Raw genomic sequence first — 12,735 nt, forward strand, 5'->3', positions numbered from 1 at the left:
CTGTGAGAAATATTCTGTTCTGTTGACTTGATTAGGTCTGAGCTGTTCATTTCTGTAAATTTTTCTTCACTGTCACGCAGAGATTTTTTATGAAATTGCTAATAATAACAAAACAACTGTTGACAGGACTTCAGAGAAATGAAAATAAATTGAAATTGAAAGTTTTGTTCCTATTTGTTTTACGTCGTACTGACAGAGGCAGGTCTTAGGTACTACCGAGAGTGGGGTTCGAACCCATCAGCTCCCGAATACAAGCTCATAGCTGCATGACTCAAAACCGCGTGGCCAGTTTGCTCCGTACTGTAAGTTTCCGTCTGTGTATAAATGTGAAGGCATGTCAACACAATAGTAAGCGTATCATTTTGAAACACATTTAATAACTTGTAGAAGACGAGCTCGATCGCACAACCCTACACTAGCCGCACACCTCATTATGAAGGACCGGACGAGTTGGCGTGCGGTTAGGGCTGTGCTGCTGTGAGCTTACATATGTGAGATAGTGGGTTCGAACCCCACTGCCAGCAGCCCTGAAGATGGTTTTCCGTGGTTTCCCATTTGCACACCAGGAAAATGCTGGGGCTGTACCTTAATTAAGGCCATGGCTGTTTCCTTCCAACTCCTAGGCCTTTGCTACTCCATCGTCGCCATAAGACCTATCGGTGTTGGTGCAACATACAGCAGCTTACATAAAGATCATTATCAAGGTTAGGATACGCTACTGATTATTACCCAGTTGTATTTCCTCTTTAAACTTATCATGATGACCATTAGTGTTTGCCCAGTTTCATTGCTCTTAAAACAATAATCACCACCACCTTTAGTGTTAATAGAGGATGATTGCCCTGTTGTACTTCCTCTTATAACAATAATCACCACCACTCACTTCCTCTTAAAACAGTTACCGGTATCACCACACACTTAGTGTTAATAGAGGAAGGTTGCCCAGTTACATTGCTCTTAAAACAATAATCATCACCACCATTAGTGTTAATAGAGGATGGTTGTCCAGTTGTACTTCCTCTTATAACAATAATCATCTCCACCATTAGTGTTAATAGAGGATGATTGTCCTGTTGTACTTCCTCTTATAACAATAATCACCACCACCATTAGTGTTAATAGAGGATGATTGCCCTGTTGTACTTCCTCTTAAAACAATAATCACTAAGGTTCGGCTGGTAAGGATAATTACAAGTAACGAATCTCATCATTGTGACCGTATTGAAGCTTAGTACAGTATATTAAAAAGTTGTAAACTAGTTTATTAATATCCACCTGTTCAATACCATACGGTACAATCCTTATTATTATGATATAATTATTACATAGCGTTTGATATGGGACATGTTTCGCTTGACATGGCAAGCATCTTCAGCCATTAAAGTGAGGTCGGGGCTCTGAGTTAAATGTTACATATAAGATTATCCCTTAAAATATAATAGTTTATAATAATATTGTAATTAATGATCATTAGTTCTCCAAAGCAGTGGAAAGTTATGCTAATTTTAAATTAAGTCGTAAAGACTTTAATAAGATACTTGTTTTGTTGACTTCACATGTGCCAGAGATAAAGTTTTTTTACAATGTCAAAAATGATTCTATGATTATTTATCAAAATCATTTAAAAGTCTTAATATTTACAATGATTACAGATAGTGTGTACACCGTCAGTTATATGATATGTGGATTAAATCTCATCCCAGTAATACTCTCAACTTTGCTACGTATCACTAGAGAAGTCATTTTACCTTTTCTCAATCATATTTAGCTACATATTTGCTTGCATACAGTAATTTGTAGTTCAGAACCCAATACCGTTTGTGTTTTTAGGGAATTGTAACCCAGTTATACAGCTGTAGCGACAGGACTCTGGTTTCATATGGAATCTGAACCACTGTTCATAGTAAATGAGTCACTTGTGTTGTTCCAGGAGATGACACCAGTACTGACCTGGAGTCTGCTCTGAGGAAGCTCTCTGAAGTTCTGGTCTGCCTCCGCACCGTGTTAAGTCGAACAGGTAGGTTTCTCCTGTGCTACAAGATATTCATAGCAAATGTTTAGTATAGATCATTCTCGGCATCCGCTGTTGTAAAAGCTGCGCCCAGGGACTAGCTGAGTCTGGCATTGCTTCCACTTACTTGTGGCAGTCTCCAATCTGACCTCGCTCAGTCAACTCTTATTTTCTTCCAACCCCCATGCTATTAGGGAATCTATGGAGTCTTGGTTGTAGGCGGCTCCACATCGTTTCCATAAATAAATCAGCCGTCATGGATAACAGGTTGATTTACACAGACACCACATAGTTTTAGTACACCTTTGCATGTGAGATAGGCTCTAGGCTACATTGATTACACCAACGAGACACAAAGAGACGTGATGCTCGTGCTCACTCGACGCCGCCGAATGACGCTAGTTTAGGAAGCTATACCCTGATGCAATGTTGCATCGTGCACAAGGGTGCGTGGGGCGAGTTCATTCTTCCCGATGCCCCCACAAATCTATCATTTTCACTCCTTGTGTGGCCCTTCTCTCTCTTTTGCCAATATTTTCATTCTTCAAAGTGTTGGAACTCTTGCCTTTTTCTTGAATTATAATTAAGAGGGGTGTACAATAACCATGGCAGTTGTCCTCCTCTTTGAGCTACTGGAACGCTCCCCTCTTTTCCTTCTTCTTCTGACTGGAGTAACCAGCGAATGACTGTATGATGAGAGGCCTCACATGATGTATTCTCCTACCACTACTACAGAGTTCCCAACTGTTGTCATGTTTACCGGTTGACTGTCTCTCCAGTAGCTCCTCATGCACTCTCGTACCACTATTACAGACTTCCCACTGTTTCCATGTTTACCGGTTGACTGTCTCTCCAGTAGCTCCTCATGCACTCTCGTACCACTATTACAGAGTTCCTACTGTTTCCATGTTTACCAGTTCGCTCCTCATGCACTTTCGTACCACTACGACAGAGTTTCCCACTGTTGCCATGTTTACCGATTGGCAGTCTTCTCATGCACATTGTCCAGAGGCAGAGATCTGACTTCACTGATTTGGGGGATTGATTTGCAGTTTCTTTGAAGTCATGTGCCTGTTGTCAGGAAGGGTTCTCCAGTCGTGAACCTCAATGAGGTGTCTTTCCGAAGCTTTCTAGCTCGCTATTCGCTCCTCATGCAATGTTTAAACCACTCCTGTGCTTTCACTAGAACAATAACTCCTAAGCAATTCATGCAAAGCGGCCGTGGCCAAGACTTGTGCCCACTTCCACCACAATGGTGCATGAGACAGACAGTGAAATCTGATTGATGAAGCAAACTGCACACTCATCGCCTAACAAAAGTATTATGTGTATTGTATTCACTCTTTTCATAAACAAAGAACTCTATGACCACAGATGGGACATGTGTCAGTTTATATACATTTGGACTGTTTTATGTGTCCTATGTTCAGAACAAGGGTTCGCGATTCAGTCAGTCGGACAAAGTGGCATGGGTTCGTTGTCAAGATTGGTCATTTTCTTAATGGTTATTTTAAAATTTGCTATTGACTGAATGTCTCACCAGCACATGGTAAGTTTTCACCAACACAAGGATGGGAAAGGGCTAAAATGGGGAGGATTGCAGCCATGACCTTAATTGAGATACAGGCTGGTGTGAAAATGAGCAACCATAGAAAACCATCCTCAGAAAAACTGGAAACGTCATATGCAAATGATGGAACCTAGAAGATTGCCAGAAGAGATTCTCTGATATTAAACCAGGGTAAAAATGTATAGGACGTCCAGTGAAGAGGTGGCGTGACAATGAAAGACCGTAACGGGACACAAAACGAAGATGATGATGTTGAACCCAACATCTCCTGAATGAAAGTTTACAGCTATGTGACTCAAATGCACACCAACTAGCTCAGTTTGTGATAAAAGACAAAGTACTCAAACACATAGACAGAACCGAACATTGAAATAACTTCCAGGATTGCAGAAATACGGGCTTGAACCAGATGCTGCACTACAAACCAGTCAGCTAAAGCTGGATGTAATGGTGAACACTAAACATGAGAAAGGTGTGATAAATGAACTGATATCAGTCGTGAGTCCTTCGAAGTCTTCAAAACTTCTTCGAAAACAGGCAGGCTCACAAGGTGATTGTGCTGCCATTGTTCGGTCTGGCATGCAAGCAGGAGAGTGACCAGAGCACTTTCCAGACCTGCTGTAAGGGGTAATATCAATAAGACCACCGAGGTAAATAAATAATAATTTAATTTTATGAGAATTTCTAGATTAATCTCAAAATATTGATAAGAGTTATCTTTTACTTTTACAGATAGGTCTTATGGCGACGATGGGATAGGTAAGGGGTAGGAGTTGGAAGGAAGCGCCCATGGCCTTTATTAAGGTACAGTCTCAGCATTTGTATGGTGTGAAAATGGGAAACAGTGGAAAATCATTTTCAGGATTGCTGACAAGGGGTCTCGAACCCACAATCTCCCGAATTCAAGCTCACAGTTGCACGCTCCTAACCGCATTGGCAACTCGCTCGGTGGTTGACGGTTTAGCCAAGAAAACCCTCATATAGCCATTTCTCATCTGACCATTTCACAGCTCCCTTTCATTATTGATAAACTGTCTATACAATGGTAACATAGACACCTATGTCCCCATACACTACCGTTGAGCCTTCACTTTCATCTCTTCTGTCAGTTTCTGGAAAGTTTCTGTCATATTTTGACATTTAGCTGATATAATATTGACTGGTTGGCTCTCCTACGGAACGGCATGGCTTTCATAATCAGCAGAACATCGATGCCATGGCTGATATTTAATATTTTTATGAACAAATTTTGAAGCTACATGAAAAAATCAACAAAAACACCCTGGCTACTGTTCAGGTTTATGCACCACAGACTGGGTATAGTCAAGACGAGAAAGATGACTTTCTTCAAGAATTAGAGTATCACGTCGAACAAGACGTCAATGCTCAGGTGGGAACTGTAAGGACAGGGTATGAGGCAGCGATCAGTGCTCATGGATATGGAAATAGGAACCACGACTTCTGCATATGAAACAACCTAGTAATCAAGAACGCCAGGTTCAAAAAGCAGCTGAGCCGTAAGATCACAAGGTACAGCTAAAATGGAGAGCAGAAATCTGTTGAACACAAAGAGGCTGGAACATTTATTAGAGATGTAAAAGTGCTGCCAGGAGAAAGTCTAGGTAGCCACCTTAGGACATCGTGGTAAAAGAATTAATACCAAGATAAAAGTTAAAACTAGAAAAGAGGTCTAATATCAGATGAAAATTAGAGACCAGCTGCCCAAATGTGAAGTGGGATTCAAGAAAACCCTGGCGGACACTGCAGTCAATATTGTCGGGAAAACAAGTTGCAGAGAAAGAGAGAAATGAGACTGTCCAAACAGCAATAAAGGAGAGAAATTAAATGAGGCAACTAAGAGATTGTTAGAAAGGTTTCAAGACGAATGAAGGGCTGTTAGAAGAACTCAGTCAGCTGTACAGAGACCTGAAGCTTCAAGTGGAAAGAAAGAGAAAACCTGGACTGAATTCACCACAAAAACTAGAAGAAATTAGTTTATAGATTTTGAAGAAGAACAAGGAACTGGTGAGAAGATAAGAAAAATAACTATGGAGGAATAAATGTCCTGGAGAAAGAAGATGAAAACATCACTTGGAATGACGAAATAAGAGATGAGATGGGACAGTACTTTGAAACATTAAATAATGGTGAAAATATAAATATCAACAACAGGTGATCATGGTAAAAGAAAATAATCAAAATGAAGAGGCCGCTATAATATGGATAGAAGTGGAAAATGAGTAAAGCCAAGGCAACAGGCATAGATAAGGTCAAGGCTGCTGGAGTACAAGAATTGCGGTGGTTCTTTAAGAGTCCTAAACACCATTTGGGAAGAAGCAAAACTACCCGAAGACTGGACTAAAGGACTCATAGTTCCTTTAAGAAAGGAAACAGACTGAAACCGATCAATTACTGGGCATCACTCTTCTGTCTCATGGACACAAAATAATGAAATGAATCATAGAGCAGAGATTAAGAACCTGTCACTGTCATCGTGATTTTGGTAAATACTTTTTCACTGAAGAAACATGTACGAATAATATGCATTAAACAGTTCAGGGCGGATCATATTATCCTGTTTTTTCGGAGTAGTGAGATTGTCGCTGTAAGTAGTCAATAAGGACCACTATAAGCTATTAATATGGTCAAGTTTGTGTCGTCAGTTAGATGTGGATATCAGCTGTTGTCTTGAGTGGACTGTTAATACGGTTCCTCCACGACCAGATAAACAACTTCATATACTCCGTGGATCGAAGGTGAACATGGATACCAGTGTTTATCGGAGGTATATCCAGAACTTCGTTCAATGGTATCCGGCCATGCGACATGTCCTCAGAGATGGTTCTAAGACTGAATAGCGTGTGGGATGCTCTTTCGTCTGCAATACTATCAGCATGAAGATCCTTCCTAGTGTATGTAGCGTGTATACTGCAGAGCTTTTTGCCATCGTAGAAGCTATGCAGATTGCACTGGGTGATGAAAGAAATCCACTTTCTCATGTGTACCGACTCGTTAATTTCTCTCTAGTCTATTGGCAACTGTTTCCGGGAACACCTACTGGTACAGCAGGTTCATGACGTACTAGCCGGGTTGTGATGTGTGGGCGCCAGAATCAGTCGCGTGGTTCCCAAGGCACGTTGGGATTGTGGGAAATCAACTTGTGGACGAAGCTGCAAAGGAAGCGGTACTTTTACCACCTACGACAAACCATCTTGGCATCCAGGAAATCAGAGTGGCTAGTTATCTGAACTCCCATTAAGTTGAGAGCAATTACGAAGACAACTGCTGTGTGGCGGTCCTCTTTCCAGCCTTCACCGCAGTTTTGTGTAGGCACTCTTTATCTCCTAAAGAGGGAGGGCCCTCCCAGTGTGTTCTTATTGCCGACTTCACTAAGGCCCACATCCTCACAGAGTGTGCTGAATTCTCTCATACTTAGTTACTTACTCCTTGACGCTACGGTCTTTGCAGAACCTCCGCAACAATCTTCTTCCAAAGCTCTCTGTCGATTGCCTTGGTCCTCCATCTCCGGACTCCCATGGTACGTAGATCAGCCTCCACCTCTTCTATCCATCGCTTTCTTGGTCTACCTCTATATCGTCTTCCACCTGGATGCCCTCCAGCACTTTCTTAGGTTCTCTTGTAGTCTCCATTCGATGGACATGTCCTAGCCAACGCACTCTAGCAGTCTTCATCAAAGATACTATATCCTGCTCTTGGTACAGGTCCCTAACCTCCTGATTAGATCTAATACACCATCCCAGTTCAGTTTTAACGGGCCCAAAATCTTCCTCAATACCTTTCTTTCCCATGTCATTAACCTATATTCTTCTGTTTTACTTAATACCCAGGTCTCAGCTCCATATGTAACCACTAGTCTAATGACAGTCTTATAAATGATCAACTTAGCTTTCCTGGAAATTTGTTTGTTTCTTAATGTTGGAATTAGGCAGCATAGCGTCGATTTCCTGCAGCCAGTCTAGAGTTTATTTCCTTTTTTGTTTCATTTTATGAAGTAATCAGTAAGTGCATTTGGAGGTTGACTAGATCTGGAACTCACTAGGAACTTAGTTTTGTTGTTATTCACTACCAGTCCAATTTGCTGTGCTCCCCTCTCCAATTCTTCATAGGTTTCGAGCAGTGCATTCTTTGTACGAGAAATTATGGCCACATCATCTGCATATGCCAATATTTGAATTAGTCTATGATATATGTTCCTTTCACGATTTGCAGTGATGGTACGCAAAGCTGTTTCTAAAGCAATATTGAAGAGGACAGCAGACATTGGATCTCCTTGCCTCAAACCCACTTTTACATCGAAGGTTCGCGATACTTTCCCTTGTACGCATACCTTAGATTTACTTCCACTCAAAGCTGTTTTTACCAACCTAATCAGCTTCCCAGGATAACCAAGGGCTTTCATTTCGATGAGTAGTTTTCCTCTTTGCACTGAATCGTACGCTTGTTTAAAATTAACGTACAGTTGATACAGTGGTATATTATATTCATAGCACCTCTCCAGGATGATCCTCATTGTAAATGTATGATCTATTGTTGAACGGTTTGCACGAAATCCCCAAGATCCTGCTCTGCTTTGTGTGTTAGATGCTTAGCTATTATTATGGTAAAGATCTTGTAGCCTATGCAAAGCAGAGATATCCCTCTGTAATTTTCACATTTCAATTTATTTCCCTTCTTAAGAATTGGGTACACCAAAGCTGTTTCCCATTCTTCTGGCAATTTCTCTGTTCACCATATTTCCAGTATCAACTTATACAATGCTTGTATCAATACCGTTCCACCATATTTTAACAACTCAACTGTTAACCCATCTTCTCCTGGTGACTTCTTATTCTTCATCGATAAGAGGACACCTTTTACTTCCTCCAAAGTGGGTGGTTCACTATTGCATTCCTCAGATTCATCTTCATTAGATTCACTATTTGGCAATTCTAATTCATATTCTTATTTTGTATTTTAACTGGATTCAAAACCTTCTCAAAATATTCTGCCCATCTAGTTAACATTTCCTGGGTATTTCCAAGTAGTTGCCCGTCCTTATTTGTATGCAGCTTACTCTTGGTTGAAATCCACTTTTTCTCTGCTTTACGTTTCTATAAAACTTTCTACTTCTCTTATGCTCATAATCTTGTTGCATCTCTTTTATCAGATATTTTTCCATTTCTCTTTTCTTTTTTCTACAAAGATTCTTGGCTTCCCTTCTGCATTCCACATATGTTTGGTGAGTAGCTCTTGCTGCCCGTAGCATATATATCATCCTTGCTTTATTTCTTTTCTCCAAGGCTAGCTTTACTTCCTCACCATACCAATCCTACTTTGGCTGTTTCTTTCTTCCTCCTAGCACCTCCTGGGCTGCATTCGTGATGGCTTCTTTAATCACCCGCCATGATTCATCCACTGTTACTGCATTTTTATGTTTTTTTTCAAACCTTCTTCAGCCTGTCTTTCATACTCCTTCCTCCTTGTATCATCATTAAGTTGTTCTTGGTTAAATCCTTTTCTCCTTTCTGCTTTACCTCTGACTCTTACCGCAAGCTTTTGTTTCAATTTAGCTTTCACCAAATAGTGGGCTGAATCTATATCCGCACCTCTATAAGTACGCACATCCTGTACATCTGAAGCATGTCTTTTATTAATCAGTATGTGGTCGATTTGATTCTTGGTGTTCCCATCTGGTGCCTCCCAAGTTTCTTTATGAATTCTCTTGTGCTCAAATGTAGTGCTACTGATTACCATATCCTTTGCTGTAGCGAAGTCAATAAGCTGTAACCCATTGTTGTTACTTTCCAAATGTAAACTCTGTGCTCCTATTGTGGGGCTAAATTCTTCCTCTTGTCCCACTTTTGCATTGAAGTCCCCAATTACTATTTTAATGTCATGTCTAGGTGCCTCATCGTACTGTTTCTCTAGTTCTTCATAAAACTTATCCTTTAGTTCATCCTCTTCTTCCGTAGGTGCATGTACGCTTATAAGTGTATAATTGAAGAAACAGCCCCTGATTCTCATGATACAGATTCTTTTATTTACTGCCTTGTAAGACATTAAGGTATGCTTCAGTTCTTTAAATATCATAAAACCTGTTCCACAGATGTTTTCGCTATTCCCACTATTGATTAAAGTATAATCCTGTAAATCGAACATCTCAATTTCCCGCCATCTTATTTCTTGTATAGCAGCGATTTCAACATTATACTTTCTTAGTTCCTCTTCTAGTTTTCTGCTTTTCCCTGGCTGGAGTAGGCTTGTCACATTCCAAGTCGCTAATACCAATCCATAACCATTTCCTCGCCTAGGTCGTTTATCAATTTTATCCGTGCGGTTTGTTCTTACTCTTTGCGGCTTCTCAGCAGTTTTTTAACGGGATAGAGTTGTCAACCCTATGCCGAACCCCCAACATGGAGGGCCAGGGTATCCCTTTTAGTCTGGATCATCACCTTTGACCTGTCCGGAAAGGGAGGCCCTACCAGTAGCTAAGCTACCGCCGGCATAGCTCTCAGGATCTTTTGACCACACAAGCCCCACAACCACGACGAGGTAAAGATACCATCGATGGGGCACTCAGACTCATACTAGCTGATGATGCGACTACTGCTGATCTCGATATTTGCTTTATGCATGAGAGTGGATTAATCAAGCGTATGTAAATTTAAGAGTTATGTTATTCAGGGAATTTACGTTCCCTTTTCATGCATTTGTGACCTTTTTGGTTTAATAGGAGAAAAAGATGTAGTCTTGTAGGCTAAGACTTGGTGGAACTCACGTCTTGATACTGATCTTCAGCAATATCGCGATCTGAAATCTGCAGCAAAAAGAGCTGTAGCTGCAGCAAAAGACCATTATTACCAGTCACTATACGACCAGCTTGACACACCATCAGGAGAAAACAATATATATCGCCTTGCTAAGTCCCGTCACCGTTCACCTCAGGACATTGGACACGTAATGCACATCAAGGGAGCCGACGCCAAACTGCTACGAGATCAACAATCCATTCTCAGTGTTGGGCAGATTACTTTAATAACATCAGCAACAAAGAATTTACGCATCCACCAATTTCTAGTCCTGATCCTATCGTAGGCCCTGTTCCCTCAATTACATCCGAGGAAGTAATGCTTGCCATTAGCAAAATGAAAAATGGAAAAGCAACTGGTCCAGATGACTTACCAGCGGAAATCTGGAAAATGCTCGGAAAGCCTGCTTCAGAGTTCCTTGTCTCACTCTTCAACCAAATCATCGCCGAGAAACAGCTTCCACACACATGGACAACTAGCACAACAGTTCCAATCTGGAAGGGAAAAGAAGATGTGAGTGATTGCTCGACCTATATCGCCCTATACGACTCCTCTGTCATACTTTCAAGATCTTTGAACGTGTACTTGACAGCAGACTCAGATGTATTGTCTCTGTAACACCAAACCAGTGTGGATTTGTTAAGGGATGTAGTACCATCGATGCAATCCATGCCACACGCCTCTTGATGGAAAAGCACAGAGAGAGACAAAAGAGTGTACACATGGCATTTCTAGACCTAGAAAAGGCTTTTGACCGTATCCCACACGAACTTATTTGGCGAGCTCTTCGCTGTCATGGCGTCCCTGAAGAGTATGTAAGCTGGGTGCAACTTCTGTATCGCAATTCCACTAGTGTTGTCCGGAGTCCTGCTGGAATCTCTCCGCCTTTTGATATCACTGTGGGTGTTCATCAAGGTTCTGCCCTTTCACCATTGCTATTCATCCTCTGCATGGATACGGCAACAGCTGACATACAGACTTCACATCCCTGGACCCTTCTTTATGCCGATGATGTGGTACTTGCACAAAAAACCCGTCCTGAACTCCAGCATCAGGTTCAAACGTGGAAGGACAGACTGGCTGAAAATGGACTGCACCTCAATATCCAGAAGACAGAATACCTGGAATGTGGCCCCCAAGCCAGAGGTACCATAAGTATCAGTGAAGAAGACCTGCAGAAGACCATGCAATTTAAGTACTTGGGATCCGTCGTCACCTCAAACTGTGACACCACTCCTGATACTCGGATGAGGGTAAATGCAGCTTGGCTCAAGTGGAGACAGGTCACTGGAGTCCTCTGTGATAAAAAGATGCCTCAATATCTAAAGGCAAAAGTTTGTAAGAGTGTGGTACGGCCAGCAGCGATCTATGGGACTGAATGTCGCCCCATGACGAAACAACAGGAGCAAATGTTGACAACCATGGAGATGAAGATGCTTCGATGGTCCATGGGGCTGACCCGATGTGACCACATAAGGAACACGGACGTCCGGCAAAGGTTTGGTGTCGCACCCATCATAGACAAAGTGAGGGAAGCCCGTCTCCGCTGGTACGGCCACGTCATGAGAAAACAGGACGACTCAGTTGCCAAAACAGCGCTCCGCATCAACCCAGAGGGAACAAGACCACGAGGAAGACCGGCAAAGAGATGGACTGACAACATCAGGGCAGACATGCACAGTGTTGGCTTAACACCAGAAGATGTCAACGACAGACAGAAATGGAGGAGATGTAGCAAAGCAGCAGACCCTGCAAGTCGGGATTAATGCTAAGAAAGGGAGAGAATGATTTTTATTTAATTGTTAAATTCATTTTCAAACACCTCTGTTGAATTAATAGTTATATTTAAATTTCTTTTCTACTTAATTTGATCAGACAGGATGGTTACCACCACCAGGTGAAGCAACTGAAGTGTAGACTTGTGTCTAATAAAGCTGGGGAAAGTCAACTGTTAAAGCACCTGTCCTAAAACTGAACTAATTTGACTATACAGCACCAGTCACTTTTCAGTTACCAACAACGTTGATGTACCTTATCACAGAGCACTTGGTGACAGTTCCTCAGTCACAGTGTCGCTTTATAATTAAACATGAGCCTGTTGGCTGTTTGATTGGTGGTACAACAGTTACCAGCAATGTCGATGTACCTTATCACAGAGCACACTTGGCAACAGCTCCCCAGTCACAGTGTCACATAACCGTTAAACACAAGTCTGTTGGCTGTTTGATTGGTGATACAGATACCAGGCATGTCGATGTAACTTATCACAGAGCACAAGCACACATGGTGACCGTTCCCCAGTCACAGTGTCACATAACCATTAAACACAAGTTTGTTGGCTATTT

The 12,735-nt window shown here is 41.7% G+C and overlaps 1 protein-coding gene across 1 annotated transcript in view; it reads left to right on the plus strand.

Moving 5' to 3' along the window:
- LOC136884275 (uncharacterized) overlaps nucleotides 1–12,735 on the plus strand; it is a 185,105-nt gene that overhangs the window by 92,304 nt on the left and 80,066 nt on the right. Inside the window, exon 2 of the mRNA XM_067156344.2 lies at nucleotides 1,931–2,017. Coding sequence (XP_067012445.1) covers nucleotides 1,931–2,017 — 87 coding nt within the window. The remainder of the gene's footprint in view (nucleotides 1–1,930; nucleotides 2,018–12,735) is intronic.

This window comes from Anabrus simplex, chromosome 12, assembly GCF_040414725.1.
Source record: "Anabrus simplex isolate iqAnaSimp1 chromosome 12, ASM4041472v1, whole genome shotgun sequence".
In the NCBI taxonomy this organism is placed as follows: domain Eukaryota; kingdom Metazoa; phylum Arthropoda; class Insecta; order Orthoptera; family Tettigoniidae; genus Anabrus; species Anabrus simplex.